A 20,409-nucleotide genomic window follows, 5' to 3' on the forward strand; every position below is an offset into this window, starting at 1 on the left:
CCCGGCCCTTCCAGAGATCTAGGGGGGACCAGGAGGTCTCTGACCTCAGCCTGGGCCTGGCTCCATCTTTCAGGCTCTCCAGGAGATGAGGGAAGTGCAGGGCTGGTTGGACCATGGGAGGGTTAGTGGGTTGGGAATGGGTAGGAGCGTTAAGGCATTGTCCTGCTGGGCTGCTTGGGCCTCATCAGCGAGAAGAACTGGACGGTTCGCTCAGCCCTGCTGATCTGGCCTGTCCTCTGAGCTCTCTAAGGGTCCCTTTTTACAGTCAGAGATCTCCTGCCCCCTGTCCCACTCTCAGGTGAGGAAGCCGGCTGGTGGGAAGGGAGCTCAGAGGTCTGTGGTGGGTGGCCAGTCACCCAGCCCGCCTCTCAGAGATTGCCGGATGTTCGGGAAAGGGACCAAGGCTGCCTCAGTGGCTGGGGAGCCTGCCTGGATTTAGGGGGCTACCTGGGCCCTCAGCCCTCCCTCACTCGGGGGCAGGATGGTCAGCCCCCCCCTTCCTCCCCAGGCCCCTTTGGTTCTTGCTGGGCCTGACTCATCTGCCTCCTCCTCTCCCCATAGCCCGATCTGCTCAACTTCAAGAAGGGATGGATGTCAATCTTGGATGAACCTGGAGAGGTAGGAGGGCTGAGGCAGGGGTGGGGTGGGGGGTGGGAGGTGGGGTTGCTGCAGGGCCCAGGTGGCTGAGCTGCTTCCCTGGCCTGTCCGGCTTTCTAGAGACCCTGGCTTCAGGATGGAGAGGGTACAGGGTGGGGGCCGGAGTGGGAGGCTTGAGGGTAGGATGTTTCTTGTCCTGTTGGAAAGAAGGCCTTGGGCTGTGGGGTAGGAGGGCAGAGGCTGCTAGTCATCTCAGCCTCTCGGAGCAGTCTGCAGTCTGTAAAGGTCACCAGGGATGGCGGCCTCCTGGTGCTTCACGCCCTGCACCCCATCCCCTCCTCTCACCAAGAGCCCCTCAGCCCTCCCACCTCTTGACGACCCTGGCTGGGTATCCAAGGGTCTGGGATGGAAGCGTTCACAGAGATCATCCAGCCTGAGGCACGTACAGATTCCCAAAGACTCAGCTTTGCAGCAGCTCCCCCCAACCCTGGGGGTGGGGCTCAGACCACATTTCTTGAAGTCTCACCAACCTGGGGCCCCATCGGGTGAGTCACAGCTTCCTCTGGCCTCGGTGGCCTCATCTGTGAAATGGACATACTGGATAGTAATAGTTCTTTCCAGGGTGGATAATGGAGTCACAGAGATTAAGCATGTAAAGGGTCCCACACAGCCCCCAGTGCCTGATGGGCCTCAGCTAATAACCCTTCCCTTTTTCTAACGTGCGCCTCTTTACATCCAGAAGGGACAGTAGCCTTGCACCAGCTCTACCTTCTGGCTGCCAAGCTGAAGCTGGAGCTGGCCTCCTGCCCACCCAGCCTGAGAAGGGACATCTCCCCGCCCAGGTCCTGCATGCGCCTGTGGCTTGAGTCTGTGTGCAGCCCGCATGCCGGGGAGGGCATGGAGCCAAAGGGAATCTCATTGTGTTTCCTACCCACACGCTTTATTCCCTCCAGCCTCCAGCCTTCGTACCCGCTGCCTGCTTGCCAGTCCTCTGGTGGCTGGGCTCCAGGCTCACACAAGGCTGGGCACCCTGCCAGTGACCCTTCCCGGCCTCCCCCACCCAGGGTCTCTGGAGGGCAGAGATTATGGGCTCCACCCAGAACTGGCCGTTACTCATTCTCTTTCACAGGGTTTTGGAATGTCCGAGCTGACAGGGCCCTGGGAGTTCAGCCAGCCCAACCCCTCAGTGCACAGACAGGAGACAGGCCCACAAGGGCTTTAATCTCTTCCGGACCTAGCAGCACTTTGGGCAAACCCTGGCCTAGAACTCAGGGCACCTGAGGCCCATGCAGCTGCCATCTCAGGCAGTCACAGACTAGGCCTGGAGGGGCCAAAGAGATCAGTTGACACAGTACCCCTGCCCCACTTTACAGAGGGACAGTTGTCCTGAGCAGCAGCTCGGGCCATTCAGAAGAGCAGGGTGGTTCTAAGGCCAGCCTCTTAGAACGATCCCCAACAACCTAGTGCCTGACCCTATGCGCAGTGCCACGAGAGACGTTCCAGGGAGGGTTAGGCATTTCTAACTTCACTAGGAGGCTTAGGGTCTTATTAGCCCTACTTTATAAGTCAGAAAACTGAAGCTCAGAGAGGTCGAGACACTTGACTAAAGACACACAGCTAGCAAGGCATACAATAGTTGTAACCTTGGTCTCTTGGATGCTAAAATCGTATTTGTTAGGGGAGGCAGTGTGGAAAGAAGTAGAAAGTATCATCCTGGCACATCCTTGAAAACTTACTGTCTTCCTGAGGAAAGAAAACGAAGTACTTGAAGTAATAAACAAGGGCCTAGTGATGTGGGAGAGCACCAGGAGGACATGCACTGACCCTGGCAGTGGGTGGACCTCGACTGGCCTTTCAGTGAACGGTCAGAAGCCCAGAGGTGGGCTGAGCTTGGCACTTTCATATCAGGCTGTTCTGATGCCCCCACCCCTCTCTTATGTGTCCTGCCAACCTAGTCCTGGTTGGAGCAGAGAGAAGCCCACATCATAAATGTAGAGATAATGTATTCACATAGCTGAACACGCATGTAACCAGCACCCAGATCGAGAAACAGAATACGACCAGCACTCGGATGCTTCTCCCTGGGCACCCTTCCAGTCCTGCTCTCTGGTAGACTTGTCTTTGACCACTGGGGTGATTGATCTGGGGTCAGTGTACGGAAAAAGGTTTTTGAAGTTCTGGCCCCCGACTTGCTAGGCAAATGACCTTACACAGGTCATATCCCCTTCCTGGATTGCACTGGGTGGGATTTGCACGTAGGAGCCTTGGTGATCTTGGTGGAAAGTTATCAGGAAGCCTGTGGAAGTGTCAACAAATCAGAGAAGGGCCCCGAGAAAGAAAAGAAGGGTGTGGTTACTGAGGAAAAGCCGACCCATTTCACAGATGCTGTCCCCGCAGAGAGGAAATGGGGGGGCTTACTTCAAATGTGGATTTTGTGACTCTGCACTGTCCCCTGTCCCCCACCCCTCAGCAGAGCAGATGAGGGTGCCAGGCCCCTGCTGCAAACAGAACGGTTGACCTGGCAGCGCCCAGGATGCCCGCGGAATGGTGCACACACGCACGCACGCTGTCATTCCACACCCCCGCACCCCCTCCCTCACCACCATCTCTCCTTCACAGTGGAAGAAGCACTGGTTTGTGCTGACCGATTCAAGCCTCAAGTACTACAGGGATTCCACTGCTGAGGAGGTGAGACGATGAGATGGGAGGGCTCTCTCCCCCATCAGGTGCCGGGGGACACCTGGACGGGGCTTGGGGGTCCCGGTAGGGTCACTGGAGTCCAGGGACCATCGTGAGCCCTCCTGCTGCAGGCAGATGAGCTGGACGGTGAGATCGATCTGCGCTGCTGCACGGACGTCACCGAGTATGCGGTGCAGCGCAACTATGGCTTCCAGATCCACGTGAGCCTGCGGGCGGCTGGGGGGCGGCATGCCTGGAGGGCCCCCCAGAGGAGGTGTCGGGGTGGGGCGTGGCCCAGCAGACTGGCTCCTATCACTCATTTACCTGGAGATCCTGTCCTCAGAGCCAGTCAGAAGCCCTGCTGCCAGCGCTGAGCATTTCTGGGGCGATCCCGGATATCGTTGGCAGGGCTATTCAGATGTTGGAGAGATCTTGGAGCCGATGGGGCTCTCCTGAGGCTAGTGGAGGGGAGGTTTTGCATGCTCTGCTCACCTCCAGGCTTAAGACCTTAGATACCCACCTGGGAGGGAAGGGCACCTCTTTGGAATCCATAGTGGGGAGGGAGCAAGGGGGCTGGCCAGGTGGCAACCTACCTGTGGGGTGGACTTACAGACCAAAGATGCTGTCTATACCTTGTCGGCCATGACCTCGGGCATCCGGAGGAACTGGATCGAGGCTCTGAGGAAGACTGTGCGTCCAACCTCAGCCCCAGATGTCACCAAGTACGTGCTGGGCTGGACCGGGGCCTGCGGGGAGGCACTTACCCCGCATCCCGAGTGGGTTTCCGGCACTCACCTGAGGGCCCTGTGGCTCTACCTGCTGGGCCTCAGTTTCTCCACCAGCAAAATAGGGAGAGGGAGAGGGCACGGGGTATCCGTGGCACTCATCCAGAAATACGTTGAGGATTTGAGGTTTGCCTCTTGTCCCTCTCTATCTCCCCACATCCTGAAAAGGCGGGGAGAGGCCTTGGCTCTTTGGAGAAGATGCCGGTCAGTCACAGCCCCGTGAGGTGGCTGATTGACTGTGTGCCGCAGGGGCTGCGTCTGAGCCTGTGTCAGGGAGAGGGGATGGCTACTTAGTCTGGGTGGGGAGCTCACTCCCTGTGGAGGTCACTGAGGGTAGAGGGGCAGGAGGACCGAGTGACCTGGTGGTAGAGCCCCACACAGGATAAACCCCAGATGCCCGTAGGGGCTGGGACTCTGGCTGCTGGGCAGTAGGAACGGAAGCGTGGTATCGAGGGGTGCTGAGTGCGCGTCCACCTGCCTGGCCACACCCTGGCTGGTCAACCTTAGGCCAGTTGCCGTCTGGCCTGAGTTTCACGTTCCTCACGTGTCACACCGAGGTGTGTCATGCAAGGACGTGCATGGAGGCCCCTTGTAAACTCTCAGCTGCCATGCGGCTGGACTGTGACTTAGTATATAGGCTCCGCTGCTACAACAAAGAAACCCCAAACACGGGTTTAAACAAGGGACAGGTTTCTTTCTCGCTCCACAGCAGCCCACAGTCTTGCCTCTGCGCCAGAGCACTGTTCACATTCTCATGGGTCCCAGCCAGGAGCCAGGCCAGGGCACGGCTGGTCCTTCAAAACGTGCCGCCTCTCATATGCACTGGGCAGAGTGGAGTCACACAGCCACGTGTAGCCCCAAGGGGTGCTTTAGTGTTTGGCCGGGTAAGCACGTACTCAGTATTGCTATGGAAGAAGAGGGGAACTGCCTCAGTCGTTACGGGTCTCCACAGTTTGTGCTCTGTGCACCCACCCAGAGGCCACCGTTCATCTCACCAGCAGTGACCCTGGGCATCTCCCCTATTCCGCTGTGAGGCTCTTGAACCTAGGGCCTTGTCAAACAGTGCACCCTTAATACTAATGCTTCGATCACATTCTCAAAGGGCTTCCTGGTCGCTTTGCACACGTTTGCTCACCTAGTCCCTCCTGTGCGTGGCACTGTTGTCCCATATCACAGATGAGGTAACTGAGGGTCAGAGAGAGAGGCCAGGTATCCTGGACCCTCTGCCGGTAAGTGGCCGAGCTGGGATGGTTCCCAGGGTCTGTTAATGATGAAGCTCTAGTTCTAAGCTGCTTCCTCCACTGGGGTCTGTCCCCTGACCCCGGTGCACGGGCGACACTGCAGAAGTGCTTGTTTGGGGACCAAGAGGGCAAGGTCTCGCCTGATGTGGCTCTGCTGGCCCCCTAGGCTCTCAGACTGCAATAAGGAGAACACGCTGCACAGCTACGGCACGCCGAAGGGCTCCCTGAAGGCGGGGGAGCAGCGGGCAGGCTCTGAGGTCATCGGCTGGGGCGGCCCCCGGAAGGCGGACGGGCAGCGGCAGTCACTGGACTACGTGGAGCTCTCCCCGCTGACTCAGGGCTCCCTGCAGCGGGCCCGCACCCCGGCCCGCGCTCTCGACCGCCCGGCCAAGCAGGAGGAGCTGGAGCGGGACCTGGCCCAGCGTTCCGAGGAGCGACGCAAGTGGTTCCAGGCCACGGACAGCAGGGCCACGGAGACACCGGCCGGCGAGGGTCCGCGCCGGGGCCTGGGTGCCCCCTTGACTGAGGACCAGCAGAACCGGCTCAGTGAGGAGATCGAGAAGAAGTGGCAGGAGCTGGAGAAGTTGCCCCTGCGGGAGAACAAGCGGGTACCTCTCACCGCCCTGCTCAACCAAAGCCGCGGGGAGCGCCGGGGGGCCCCAAGCGACAGCCATGAGGCACTGGAGAGGGAGGTAGGCGGCACTGGCCTCTGGGAGCCTCCTCACCCTACCAACACCCTTCCTATCCCTGCAGTCACTCTATGGCATTTATCTTGCATACCTACAATGATGGGGAGCTCACCCCTGACCACTGACACCCTGCCCCCGCCCCCCCCCCCCCCCCGATTCCTTATGAACTAGAATCTTCTTTCCTGGACCTTGGGGACTTTTTGTTTTTGTTTTCCCATCTGAGTTCTGTCCTCAGCAGTCACATAGAAGGGAAGAGGAAGAGAAGGGAGAGACCATTTATTGAGTACCTTCTGCATCCCAAGCCTTGTGCTAGGCCCTCTTTACCTACATTGGCTCATGTAATCCTCACAGCAGTCTCATGGTCCCATAGGGTAGACCTCATCACCATTTTACTAATGGGAAACTGAGGCTCCAAGGCATTTCTCCCCACCTACATAACATGGGGGTGACCGCAGTGTCCTGCTCCCAGCCCTGTCGATCCTACTCTGGGCCAGCACTCTCCTGGGTTTCTGACCTGACCATCCAGGAAACACCTAGAATGTCCCCCTTGCCTGCATCTCCACACGAGGGCCACTTCCTCCCATCAGCTACATCCCCACTTTCAGGCCCTCACTGACCTCGCCTTCCTGCCCACCCCTGCAATAGGTCCAGTCCCTTCGTGCCCAATTGGAGGCCTGGCGTCTTCAAGGGGAGGCTCGGCGTCTCCAAGGGGAGGCTTCTCACGGTGCACCCAAGTCCCAGGAGGACGGCCACATCCCCCCAGGCTACATCTCACAGGTAAGGCCAAGAAGCTGTTGTGTTGGGGGTGGGGGCAGGTTTCTGGTTGCCACGTTGTGAGAAAACGGCTAATATTCTGGGAGCCCTTCCTGTGTACCGGAACCCGTGTGAGGCATTTGACATTCATCATCTCATTTAATCTCCCCAGCGGGTGGACGTGAGCACTGTGCCCATTTTTACAGACAAGGCCACTGAGCTATGAGAGGTTATGTGACTTGCCTGAGGTCAACCTGCCTGCAGATGTCAGAGGTGGGATTTGAGCTTGGGTCAGGCTGACTGCAGAGCCTGTGTGTGAGCCCCCACGTGATCCTCTGTACTTAGACCCCTTCCCCTGCATGTCTGGGGAAGAGGGGGCCTGGTGGAGAGTGGGATTCCTAATGGGCAGGCCCCTGGAAGTCGCCCCCTAAACACAGGGAAATCCTGCCCATGCCTGCCAGGCCGAGGCCCTGCGCAAGGTGGTCTGCGGGACGTGGGCGCCTCCAGTGGCCCTCGGGAGACGCACGGTCTGCCTAGGACAGCGGCTCTCAACCAAGCTGATTTTGTTCCCCTGGGGCTATTTGGCCGTGTCCGGAGACACTTTTGATTGTTATGCCTGGGACAACTAGCTCTCCAGAAAAAATACATGTGTGTGTACACACAGACACACTTGTATATGTTTATTGTAAATTTCACTGATATAAAGGATGTTTAGTGTGCAACTTACAAATAAAAAATATGTAATGTTTTTTATTGTGAATTCCATATAGCAAATTGATTTTTCTCAGAATACTTTCGTTGATTTTTTCCGAATGCTCGTATCCACAGCCAGCTGACAAGCAAGTATCGTTCTAACACGAATGTCGTTTGGCCTTTTCGTTTGTGTGAGTGAGTAAGACAGCAAGACAAATGTTGAAACTTTACTTGGTCAATGTCATAGCAACTTCTTTGCTGAATTAGAGGATAGTTTTGTGTTGAGACTATTTGAGGATATTCTTTTAAGAATATTTCTCAGGCTTTTGTTCTGTGTACAGCGTGACGGTCGTGGATAGGGCGCGCCGATTTGAAGTATAATCTGTACTGTGAGCATTATCAGCTCTTTCTCATCTCTTGCTTAAATCTGGACAATCAACAAAACAATAAATCAAGCCCTGATTTGTAACGTTTACCAATTTCCATGGTGTAAATACTCCTGCTATGGCTGATGTCCCTGAACACAGAGTTGGGAAGCTGTGTGCCCGCCGTCATAATGACATTTCCACCCTATAGATACAGGAGACGTAAATAACCTCAAAGCATAGCTACTAATAAAATGCAGTGAAATGATTAGGAAGTGATGAGTTTTGAGTATCAGCTTTGTTTTTAATGTAACAATTAATTATAAGTTTATATAATTTCTAATAATGGGTATGCTAAATAACCGTGCCACAGAATTCCTAAAAATTTTGACAGTCGGCTGCCCCCAGCCAGCACGCCCTTGACTGAAGCAAAAAAGAATGCTGGGATCCCAGGCTCTGGGCAGGGGGACCTTCTAGAAGTTCTGAGGGGGCGTGGGGCTCTCAGGAAGTCTTCCTGGAGCTGTGGGTGGGAGCGTGGGCTGCAGCAGGAGGTGGAGGGCCAGTGGGTGCCTATCGTGGAGACCCCCACTGCCAAGCTAAGGAGCTGGGATCGCATCCCACAAATCTGAGGAGGTTTGGGGTCTGACAGTGACATCGGGAAGGTGGGGTTGGAGTGCAGGGGGCTTGGGAGGGGGTAGGGCCAGAATCAGGAGCTAGGACTTTGCTGAAGGAGAGAGATATATGGGAGGGCATGTGGAGGGAGGTGAGCTTAAGGCTGGGCCACTGCCCCAAGGAAGGCAGAGGGGAGCGGCTGGGAGCTGGGGCCTCCATGCAAGGCCAAGGGCCGTCTGGGGCTGAGTGGTTGATGGAACGTTCAGCTGAAGGGAGACCAGGGCCAAGGGGAGTTGGGGTGTGATATAGAGGCCTAGCTTGGGGATCACCTGACATGGGGAAGGGGGAGAGGGAGGGCCCAGTGTTGTCAGGGCTCCCTTGAGGCCAGAGGAAGGTGGGGCATCTCTAGACAGGGTGAGGTCCAACACCACCACCACCTGAGGCATCTGGGGACCTCAGAGACCCCCACCCAGAGGGCTTCAGACTTTGCTCTGTGGAGGGTCCATTCTGGGTGGGTTCATTCACAGTCACCAGTACCAGAGCAGCTCCATCCTTGTCCATTTTAGTATTAGAACCTGCATTAGATTCCCTTTGGAAGAAGGTTTCTGTAACTAAAATGAAGTTTGAAAAGCACTGCTCTGACTTCTCAGCTTACAGATGGGGAAACTGAGGCCCAGAGAGGGAGCGAGACCTTGCAGCTGGCAGCAGACCTGTGTCTGCAGTCCAGGTTTCCTGGTCCCCAGGCGCCCACTGGGCACCCCAAGGCTGTCAGCATTTCATCCTGCTAGGTTGGGATGGGCAGGAGGAATGGGGGGTGAGAAGGGCATAATGGGGAGACGGGGTGGGGGAGGGGCACCAGAGGAGAGGAGCCGAGCCATCTGCGTCCCCTCGGGTCCCTGGGGAGGCAGCCGGAGAGTCACTGGACCCTGGAGAGGTGACAGCAGGGGAGGGATTCCCCAGCCTGGTATCAGGCCGAGTGGGCACCCCTCTTCCAGCTTGTGGGGCTTTGCCACCACAGGACAGCAGCCAGGGGCCTGGCGCTTCACCCCGCGGGTGCTTACTGCAGTGGGGGCCACGCGTACTTCTTTATCTACTTTGATCCATGTCAGAGGTGGCGGCCAACACGTTGGGCCCTCGGGAAGGCAGGTCAGAGGGAGCAGCGCCTGGCCTTCTGGGAGCCCCTCATCGTGGGCTGGTTCCCACCTCCTGATGTCAGCCTCCAGACGCCCTATTGGCTGCCGGGTCTGCCTGCCTGATCTAGCTCTTTAAGAACAGCAGTCCCATCTCCCACAGTGCTCCGGTCTCTACAGGTCGGCGATCTCTACAGGTGGACTCTGACTTACCTTAGGGACCCTCCTGAGTTGGTCTTATGGGGTCTGTTTTACAGATGAGGAGATTGAGGCTGAGGGAGGGAAAGGAGCTTGCTCGAGTTCGCTCCATGGTACAGCCAAGACTAGGACCCAGTCTGTGGAATTCCAGAGCCATGTTCTCTTGCCCTTACTGGGGGCACACACAGAGGACAGGCACAGAGGCTCAGTGGGACAGGTGTCCCTTGTCCACCACTCAGAACACCTGGACCCAGGGGACCTGGCCCTTGCCCTTCCCCCAAACTGGCCCGTGCAGCCCCCAGATGTGGCTGCTGGCGAGGTGGGGGTCAGTCCCCACCGGCCGTGAGGTGCCCTGTGGCACGGGGGAGAATGCAGCCTCTTAACTGGCCCTCCGTGCCTCAGTTTCTTCCTTGGCTCTTCCCCTTCCCTTTTTAATGATCTTAAACATTTTTAAATTATATAATGAATTTGTTTACATTTTCAAAAATAATTCAAACAAATCAAAAGGTTAGAAACAAACACGTGAACTCTCCTTCCCCTGCCTGCTCCCAACCCCAGGGAGCCTTGGTTACCATTTGAGCACATCTATAGAGTTTCCTGTTGCAGCCGTAACAAATTAACCACTAACATAAGACACAAATTTATCAGCTCACAGTTTTGTAGGGTGGAAGTCTAACACAGGTCTCGCCAGGCTAAAATCCAGGCATCCACAGGATCGCGTTCCCTTCCATAGGCTCTGGGGAGGCTCCGTTTCCTCACCTTTTCCAGCGTCTGGCAGCCGCCTGCATTCCTTGGCCCGTGGCCCCTTCCTTCACCTTCAGAACCTGCGAAGGAGAGTCAAGTCCTTCTCACTTCCCACTGAGCTCCTTCCGTAGTCCCTTCTGCCTATCCCTCTGCTCCCCTGCCTCCTCTTCCACATCCAAGGACCCTGTGATTACTTTGGGCCCAGAGGATAATCTAAAATAATCTCCCTGTTTTCAGGTCAGCTGCTTAGCAGCCTCTATTCTCCTTGGCCGTGTAAGGTAACGTATTCGCAGGTTCCGGGAGTAGGACATAGACCTCTTCGGGGCACCATTGCTTTCCACTGTCTCTTTCCATACCTTTCTCTGTGTTTTCGTGTACATGTACTCAGACCTACAGCTCTAAGTGTCTTGTGTCCGTGACTGGGGTCCCACCATGTGTATTGTCAGAAACCAGCTTTCATCACCTAATTTTTGGGACACTTTCTACAGCAGTCCATGTGGGCAGCTCTGTCTTTTAACAGTTGCCTGGGTCCTCTGTAAAACTCAATCCCATAATTTATTCAAGGGCTTCCCTGTTAGGTATTTAGATTATTTCCAGTTTTCATCTGTTACCAACCTTGCCACAGGGAATACCCTTGTCCAAGAGTCTTTGTACACGTATGACTTTCTGTGGGATCATTCCTAGGAGTGGACCTGCTAGGTGAAGGGGTCGTTAAAATTAGATGATGCCACCAAACTGCCCTCCATGCACCCGGTCGCGGCTGACTCTCCCAGCAGTGGGTATTATCAATCATTTAAAAACTTGCCTGTCTTGTCTACACAGCCCCATTCTGCAGTGAGCCATTAATTTCAGCTGACTTACTCAGCACCTGCCACAAGCCAGGCCGTAGCCCAGACCCCGGGGGCTCTGAGCTGGATCACATCTTCCTTCTTTTGGGGGCATTTATGATCCAGCAGAAGCAGAGCCTTTGGAGGCAGGGGAGAGGCTGCCCAGAGTCAGAGCTAGGAGGATCTTTAAACTGATCTGCTGGCCAAGTGAATTACCCAGGAAGAGAAAGTTGTAAAAGAATGTTCCAGGCAGTGGGAACATGAGCTAAAGCTCAGAGGTGTGAACATGCCATGAACTGGTTGTGCTTTTTTTTTTTTATATAATTACGGGACTTCTTGGTGGGGAGGGCCAGGGATGAGACCACCAGGGTCAGAAACTGGAGCAGGGACTTGGCTCTGCGGGATGGGGAGGCTCAGAAGGGTTCGAAGCAGGAGAATGACAGGGTGAGGTTTGTGGATGGCGGGGAGCAGGGGCAGATACAGGCCGATGATGCCAGGGTCTTGGGGGAGGTGGTGAAGCCTGGACCAGGGCAGGCCTGCCCCTGAGACCTCTTGTCACAGGCTGGGAAAGGGCCACCAGCCAGACAATGGGGGCAGCCCCGTGACCGCCTGGCCTCCCACCCGCAGGAGGCGTGCGAGCGCAGCCTGGCGGAGATGGAGTCTTCGCACCAGCAGGTGATGGAGGAGCTGCAGCGGCACCACGAGCGGGAGCTGCAGCGGCTGCAGCAGGAGAAGGAGTGGCTCCTGGCCGAGGAGACGGCGGCCACAGCCTCAGGTGAGGTCCCTGGGCAGGAGCGGCACAGGGGGGCCCAGCCCCATGAACCTCCAAGCAGAGGCTCCTCCTGACCGCATTCGGGAGGCCTGTAAATAGGAGGTGAGGGCCTGATGCCAAACCTGGGGTGAGGGGTCAGGAGCCCCTAGATCTGGCCTCTAACCCTGCTTGCAAAGAGGAAACCGAGGCAATAAAAGACCCCGACTCACAGACCATGGGTTGTGACTCCTCTCCCTCAGGGGCCTGCGGCCACTGGGAAGCCCCCCTCAAGCCACACACATGCCCTGAGCTGCAACTCCATGTCCGGGCCCATGCCGTGTGCTGGGGGGAGACCGCTCAGCCATAGACCCTGCTCTCATAGCAGTGCCGTCTCACTGGGCATGTGGTCTGGACCGTGGGGAGAGCAGGGAAAGGTGTGAGGATTTACCAAGCCCGTTACCCACGTGAGCAACCTTAGTCCTTGCAGGGCCCGAGGGAGTGAACCCATTTCACAGATGAGGTAACTGGGGCTCAGCGAAGTTAGCGACTCGTCCCAGATGGCATAGCTTGGAGGTGGCAGAAGCTGACGTTGGAGCTCAGAGCATTCTGACTGCAAAGCCGTTCTCTGAACCCTTCCCTCTGCTCTCCCAAGTCAGAAACAGGAATGCCCAAGATGCTGGCCAACTCTCCCTCTCCCCTCTGCTCTCCCAAGTCAGAAACAGGAATGCCCAAGATGCTGGCCAACTCCCTCCGTACACCTGCTGTGTGTGCCTGGCATCCTAGACACTTCCATAGGGTTTGCAGAATAATGGAAATGATGAAAGAGGCCACATGATCTGGAACTTAACCACCTGCCAGTACTTCAAGCACTCAAGCCCAGGGCCCCTCATCCCAAACCCTGGGGTCAGTGCGTTTTGCATTTTAGAAAGATAACCTGGTATGTATATTAAATATCCTCTCCCAGCAGGGTCTGGGCTTCACCCTGAAATCTAGCACTAAGGTTTTGGCAAATTTTGGAAATTTCTCAAAGTCACTTTCTCAAAGTCTCAAAGTCACTTAAGTGGGATAGTCATGATCACAAACAGCCTTGTGTCCGTTCAGGTTGGGGGTCGCCACCAAAAGAGTCCAGGGTTCAGAGCTTTGGGATTTTGGAATTCTGGATAAGACTATGAATGAGGGCTTGTTTTTTTTGTTTTTCGTTTTTTGCGGTACGCGGGCCTCTCCCGCTGCGGAGCACAGGCTCTGGATGCGCAGGCTCAGCGGCCATGGCTCACGGGCCCAGCCGCTCCGCGGCATGTGGGATCTTCCCGGACCAGGGCACGAACCCGTGTGCCCTGCATCGGCAGGCGGACTCTCAACCACTGCGCCACCAGGGAAGCCCAGGGCTTGTTTAATCTTCACAACAACCCCGTTTGAGCGTGGAAAGAGACTCAGTCCTTGGGGTCTCACAGCCTGAAAATAACCAGCGGGGGCCAGCGTCTGAGTACTGACTCTGTGCCATGCATTGTTCTGCTTGCTCTACACGTGTCTCCCAACAACCCACGAGAGAAGGTGCTGTTGTCATCCCTGTTCTCCAGATAAGGAATCCAAGGCACAGAGGGGTTAAGTCCCCTGCACAAAGTCACACAGATTTGTACCGACCGCAGAGCCTGCGTTCTTGACCACTAAGCTGGGCCAGGCAGATGGACCTTGTTAAAGAACCTTCCAGGCTCTGCAGGGAGGACTGTGTGGGGTCTTGCCAAGAAATCACTAACAACAAGAGGTACCAGTGGTCAGACATTGAGGTGTCTCCCCAGCAGGGTCCATCAGACAGGCACTGTCATCCTCCCTTGATAGACAGGCTCAGAGAGGTTGAGCACCTTACCCAAAGCCGCTCAGTCCATGACACAGCCCGGCCCAGTGCTCTTTCATTACCACTCTCTGCTCCTGTCTCCATATGGAGTCCCGGAGGAAGTGGGGCTTGTTGCCGCTGACCCCTCCCCAATCTCCCTTCCACCTCTCTGCCCTGCTTCCAGCCATCGAAGCCATGAAGAAGGCCTACCAGGAGGAGCTGAGCCGGGAGCTGAGCAAGACACAGAGTCTCCCACAGGGCCCGGATGGCCTCCAGAAACAGCACCAGTAAGATGGCAATTGGGCCCTGCGGTCTGGGGACAGGGGCTCCCTCTGAGCCAGGAGCCCAGCTGTCCACCCTGATGATTATGCGTGGGGGACCTGTGCTAAGACCCCTGGCAGAGGGCATGTCAGTTTGCCCCCAGCTGAGACGCCTGCTCCGGTCGCATGGCACCGGGAACAGAAGCAGTGGGACCTCAGCCAGACCCGCACGCCAGTGCACACGGCAGTTCTCAGGCCCCTTCTTGTCTAGCCAGTCTCAGTCTCCACCCTTCTCTTCCCCTCTTTAGTGTCTCCCTAGAGCTGGGCTACAGTATCAGCCAGTAGGTGCCCCTCTGCCGTGGAATGTTGGGGCTATGGAGGCTTTAGAGATGGGCTTCTCCGACCCCTCCCCTCATAGAGGAGGCGCCTGCAGCCCAGAGAGGCTGTCACCAGTTCACAGCCCCAGAGCTGGCTGAAGGCAAAACTAGGGCGGGAACCAGGAGCCCTAAGCTGCTTTGAGTCTGTGTGACCTGACCCAGCCTGGCAGAGGGCGAGAGAGCCTGGGCCATCCTTCCCCTCCTCTGCCCTGGGCAGGTCAGATCTGGAGGCACTGAAGCGGGAGCTGCAGGTGCTGTCAGAGCAGTACTCGCAGAAGTGCCTGGAGATTGGGGCCCTGACGCGGCAGGCGGAGGAGCGTGAGCACACGCTGCGGCGCTGCCAGCAGGAGGGCCAGGAGCTGCTGCGCCACAACCAGGTGGGCCTGGCCCCGCTGGGGTGGGGGTGGGGCGTGGGCATCCCGGCGCCCCTGCACTGACCATCCCACCCCTCCCAGGAGCTGCACGCCCGCCTGTCCGAGGAGATCGACCGGCTGCGCAGCTTCATCGCCTCACAGGGCACCGGCAACGGCTGCGGGCGCAGCAGCGAGCGGAGCTCCTGTGAGCTGGAGGTGCGTCCACCCCCTGTGCCAGGCCGCCCAGCTGGTTCTTGGGGCCTGGGTGTGGGGAGTGTATCCAGACAGGTTGGGTCTGCCCTGTAGCCGGGAGAGGACGGGGCAGCTAGGAAGGATGCCTGCTGTGCACCCAGCACTAGTGGGTGACTGGGTGAAAGCCCTCCCGTGGTAGGTCCTGCCACCCACCTGCTGTGTGACCATGGCAAGTCACCTCACCTTTCTGAGCCTCAGTGGCTCATCTATAAAATGGAGCTAGCACCTCCCTTACTGGGAGAAGCCGGGGTGATCCCAGGGCCACCCTAGCCTTTTGTTGTATTTAACAAAAATTTATATACAGCTTTACTCTGTGGCTGGTGCTTCTGTAAGCCCTTATATCTGCTAATTCATTGAAGCTTCCTAACAGTCCTATGAGAAAGATGCCATTACTGTTCCCGTTTTATAGGTGAGGAAACTGAGACACAGGGAGGTCAAGTATCTTGCCCAAGGCCACATGGCTAGTCAGTATGGGAGCTGGGATTTGAACCAGGCAACCTGGCTCCAGAGTCTAAGCTTTTAAGCCTCCTTCGTCCTGGCTGAACCTGTCTCCTCCTTGGTCAGGTCAGGGTAGCAGTACCTGCTCATCAGGGTTTGGGGAGGTCTTAACGAGGAAGCCCAGCCCACTCTGGTTCACACTAGGGCCACACTATGGCTTCTTTTCGTGCTCTTTGCCCTGAAGTGGAGCGCCTGGTACTGTGTTGAGGCCATAGCAGAGGTGACCATAAGCTACCCACTCACACTGTATGGACAGGGTGAGAGAGCAAGGAGAAATCAGAGAGGACTTCTTGGAGGAGTCTGCTCCTGGGGACATGGGTCTTGGTGCAGGTTGGGAGCTGCATTCTAGGGGCCTGAGGCAGAGAGAAGCCATGCTTCAGCGGTGCGGTGAGCCAGGGTAGCTCTGGCCTCTGGCCCTGCATCAGCCTGGCACCTGTGACCCCAGGTGCTGCTGCGAGTGAAGGAGAATGAGCTGCAGTACCTGAAGAAGGAGGTACAGTGCCTCCGGGATGAGCTCCAGATGATGCAGAAGGTGAGTCCCAGCCGGCCAAGGCAGGGCGTCAGCGGGGTGGGGAGCCCCTGGATCTAGCTGTGTCCCATCTTGTGAGCGCCTGCTCTGTGCCGGCCACTCCTGGCCTCATCAGGCTCTCCCCGTGCCTCCCCCACGTAGGTGTCACTATTCCCATTTACAGACAAAGAAACTGAGGCTAAGAAATGTAAGAGGCTTGCTCACGGCCACATTTGCTTTTATTTAGTCAGAAAATATTTATTGAGCACCCACTATGTGCCCAGCACTGTGCTGGGTGCTGGGTGACAGCCGTGGGCAAGACCAAAACCCCGCACGTGTGCAGCGTGTGTCGCAGTGAGGGATAAGCCGTGTTGCTGGGAGTTGGGGGACCAGGATTCGGGGCCCAGTCTGGCCCACCCTCGGTGCCATGTCCCTTTGTCTTTGACACCCGCTGCATGTTGGTGGCTCTGAAATGTGTGTGAGCCAAACTCATGGAAGGGGCCCAAGCACTGGGCCAGGCTGACCTGGTTCTCCTCCCAGCCACTCACTGCTGTTTGATCTCGGACAAAAGCTTCACCTCCCTGGGCCTCAGCTGTCATCTTGAATGGGATGAAAATGACGCCGAAACCTGTGTCACTGAGTGGAGCCAGGGGCCATCTAGGGGGGCCACCTGGAGGGAGGAGGCCATGGGGGCAGTGGAGGGGCCTGGCTGCTTTGTGCCGGCAGGTGGGCAGGGCCAGGAAGGAGGGCTTCGTGCCCTCACAACCCCTCCCCGCCCCCCAGGACAGGCGCTTCACCTCGGGAAAGTACCAGGACGTGTACGTGGAGCTGAACCACATTAAGACGCGGTCGGAGCGGGAGATCGAGCAGCTGAAAGAGCACCTGCGCCTCGCCATGGCCGCGCTGCAGGAGAAGGAGGCCGTGCGCAACAGCCTGGCCGAGTAGAGGTGGGCGCCCCGGGCTGGGCGGGGCTGAGGCCACGCGGGGCCTGGAGGTGTGAGCTGAGGCTCATCTGCACCTGACTCCCCCTGCCGTGGGGGCCAGGGCACCTCCCTCTCCTAGCCTCCGTATCCACACCTGACTCCCCCTGCCGTGGGGGCCAGGGCACCTCCCTCTCCTAGCCTCCGTATCCACACCTGACTCCCCCTGCCGTGGGAGCCAGGGCACCTCCCTCTCCTAGCCTCCGTATCCACACCTGACTCCCCCTGCCGTGGGGGCCAGGGCACCTCCCTCTCCTAGCCTCCGTATCCACACCTGACTCCCCCTGCCGTGGGGGCCAGGGCACCTCCCTCTCCTAGCCTCCGTATCCGCACCTGACTCCCCCTGCCGTGGGGGCCAGGGCACCTCCCTCTCCTAGCCTCCGTATCCACACCTGACTCCCCCTGCCGTGGGGGCCAGGGCACCTCCCTCTCCTAGCCTCCGTATCCACACCTGACTCCCCCTGCCGTGGGGGCCAGGGCACCTCCCTCTCCTAGCCTCCGTATCCGCACCTGACTCCCCCTGCCGTGGGGGCCAGGGCACCTCCCTCTCCTAGCCTCCGTATCCGCACCTGACTGCCCCTGCCATGGGGGCCAGGGCACCTCCCTCTCCTAGCCTCCGTATCCACACCTGACTCCCCCTGCCATGGGGGCCAGGGCACCTCCCTCTCCTAGCCTCCGTATCCCTTTCTGTAAATGCGGACAGTGACACTAGCGACTCGGGGTTGTCGTGGGGACCTGTCAGACTCCGCCAGAGGCTGCTCTGTAAACTTGAGCATGTGTCTTCAGAGGCGGGCCAGTGAGTTCAGGGTCTGATTTTCGCCCTGTCCCTGCCATGTGACAGCGGGTGCTTCTTAACACAGAGCCACAGCCACAGCCCGAGCAGTCCACACCCCTCCTCAGGGCTGGCAGTGCCCTAACTGATCTGCCTGGGCTTGGGTGGCAAATCCGGTGTGGCCACCCCCTCATTAGACCCAGCAGCACGGCGCGCATCACTGGTCACCCACAGCGTTCCTTCCTCCGTGCTTCACACCCCGGACATCACTGGAGGCCGTGCTCTGCCCTACTTCTGCTCACGGTCATCCCTGACTTGGCAGGGTGTGAAACATTTTTATGATGCCTTTTCCTACTGCTCTGTCTACCTGGAGCTTCCTCTTTCTAACACATCCCTGGAGACTTCCTAAGGCACTCCGGAGAGGCCACCCTGTGGGCCAGGCTTGGGGAGAAGCCCGGAGGAGAGGATCTGGCCCAGCCTTTGGGGCCAAGAGGCATTGGAAGGACCTGCCAGCCACCCTTGCCTGGCCTAAGCCAGACTCCCACACTCTTTTTTTTAATTGAAATGCAGTTGACTTACAATGTTGTGTCAGTTTCTGGTGTACAGCAAAGTGCTGCAGTTATATACAGAAATACATACATACATTTCTTTTTCATTATATTTTATTACAAGATATTGAATATAGTTCCCTGTGCTCTACAGTAGGACCTTGTTATTTGTCTGTTTTATATATAGCAGTGTGTATCTGCTGACCCCAAACTCCTAATTTATCCCTCCCCCCACCCCTGCTTTCCACTTTGGTAACCATAAGTTTGTTTTCTGTGTCTCTGTTTCTGTTTTGTAAATAAGTTCATTTGTATCATTTTTTTTTAAGATTCCATGTATAAATGACATCATAAGATATTCGTCTCTCTCTGTCTGACTTACTCCACTTAGTATGTTAATCCCTAGGTCCATCCATGTTGCTGCAAATGGCATTATTTCATTCCTTTTTGTGGCTGAGTAATATTCCACTGTATATGTGTACTTTATCCATTCATCTGTCAGTGGATACTTAGGTTGTTTCCGTGTCTTGGCAATTGTAAATAGTGCTGCTATGAACACTGGGGTGTGTGTATCTTTTCTAATTAGTAGACTCCTCCACTCTTGTCTTCTAGGTCCTCGTGGTCCAGCCCTGCTGCAGACCCCCAGCCCAAGGGGACCAATCTCCCTCCTTCCCTGCTGGATGGACGTCAGAAGCCAAGCTTTCTCCCCACCCTCTGTGGGCCGCACATGCACTCACACCCACTATACACACACACACACACACACACACACACACACACGCACGCACACACGCACACACGTCCACACACATACACATACACACGCACACTCTCTGCGTATCTGAGCGCGCCCCTAGCACTGGGTCTTACCTTGCACCTTCTTCAGGATTTTATATGTGAAGAGATTTTTATATAGATTTGGTTTCCTTTTTTTTTTTCCCCCAAACACTTTATACTTTTTAAAAAGCAATTCCTGGTGGCGTGTGCCTCTAACACTGGCTCCCCCTGTGTCTCCAGACGCCTGCTTGGGCTTCTGGGCCCACAGCCTGGCCCGGGGTCTAGCGGAGGCCCAGCAGCAGCTATGGCAGGGTTGACTCTGCTGGGAGAGGCCGGGAGCCAGCCACCCTCTTTCTACCCTACCTCCCACTAACTACTTCCTGCCCTGGGGGGACCCACTCCCTGGGACTCTGGACAGAGGGACAGATGGACAAAGGGAGCCAGCAGCTGTCCCCATGGCCCCACCCCCTCCTCTGAGGGGTGCTGGGCATGGATCTGCGGGGACCACCCCGTGCAGGCAGGCGTTTCTCTCCTGCTCTGTGAGCCTTAACTTAATAAAATGTTCCGGCAGCTCTGGTGTCCTGGGTGGCTGGGCAGGGAGGGCAATGGAGGTTGGGGTTTCTTAAAGTGGCTTCACCACCTGCCCCCGCCAGCGCTCCACCCTTCCTGAAGGGGCAGCATGTGGGCTTCTGAGGGTGGGGTTGTGAATCTGGTTCCTCCACCAGGCTTTGCAGCTCCACGTGGGGTTTGCAGACCAGCAGGAACAGCAGTGACACCAGGGAGCTTTTTAGAAACACCAAGTCCAGGCCCCGCCCTGACCTACTGATTCAGGATCTGCACTTTAACAAGGCCCCTCAGTCTGAGAAGCCCGGGAGTGGGCGCTGGGCCCAGCCTTGGAGGGAGGACTGGAGCTGAGGCTTTGCCGGTGATTGACCTTGGGCAAGCCACGCCCCTCTCTAAGAGCCTTAATCTGCTTCTGCATCAAATGGGTACCTTTCAGCCCCAGTCCTGTACTGAGGCTGTGCCCAGAGGGCTTGTCCAGCCCTGGCAGGGTTGGGGGCGGGAGCAGTGGACGAGGCCACCCCAGGCCCATCAGGCCAGGAGGCCTCATCCCTGCTGGCTGGCTGTGCTGATTGTGGCTCCGTGTGGGGCTGAGAAGAGGCCCCAGGTACTGCCAGTCCTCTCCGATTTG

The 20,409-nt window shown here is 57.0% G+C and overlaps 1 protein-coding gene across 2 annotated transcripts in view; it reads left to right on the top strand.

Annotated features, from left to right (window-relative positions):
* The window catches only part of TRIOBP (TRIO and F-actin binding protein), a 58,234-nt gene extending 38,185 nt beyond the window's left edge, over positions 1-20,049 (top strand). Inside the window, exons 11-23 of one of the 2 annotated variants that reach the window (XM_060025632.1) lie at positions 562-618; positions 3,217-3,285; positions 3,408-3,497; positions 3,889-3,998; positions 5,469-5,994; positions 6,637-6,768; positions 11,941-12,088; positions 14,080-14,182; positions 14,750-14,909; positions 14,988-15,101; positions 16,081-16,167; positions 16,927-17,090; positions 19,053-20,049. In XM_060025632.1, the coding sequence (XP_059881615.1) occupies positions 562-618; positions 3,217-3,285; positions 3,408-3,497; positions 3,889-3,998; positions 5,469-5,994; positions 6,637-6,768; positions 11,941-12,088; positions 14,080-14,182; positions 14,750-14,909; positions 14,988-15,101; positions 16,081-16,167; positions 16,927-17,088 (1,758 nt within the window). In that variant the 3' untranslated portion in view covers positions 17,089-17,090; positions 19,053-20,049. The remainder of the gene's footprint in view (positions 1-561; positions 619-3,216; positions 3,286-3,407; positions 3,498-3,888; positions 3,999-5,468; positions 5,995-6,636; positions 6,769-11,940; positions 12,089-14,079; positions 14,183-14,749; positions 14,910-14,987; positions 15,102-16,080; positions 16,168-16,926; positions 17,091-19,052) is intronic. The other variant, XM_060025633.1, reaches the window with a different exon arrangement.
* Positions 20,050-20,409: the final 360 nt, after the last annotated feature.

The sequence above is a fragment of the Delphinus delphis genome, chromosome 11, assembly GCF_949987515.2.
Source record: "Delphinus delphis chromosome 11, mDelDel1.2, whole genome shotgun sequence".
Lineage (NCBI taxonomy): Eukaryota > Metazoa > Chordata > Mammalia > Artiodactyla > Delphinidae > Delphinus > Delphinus delphis.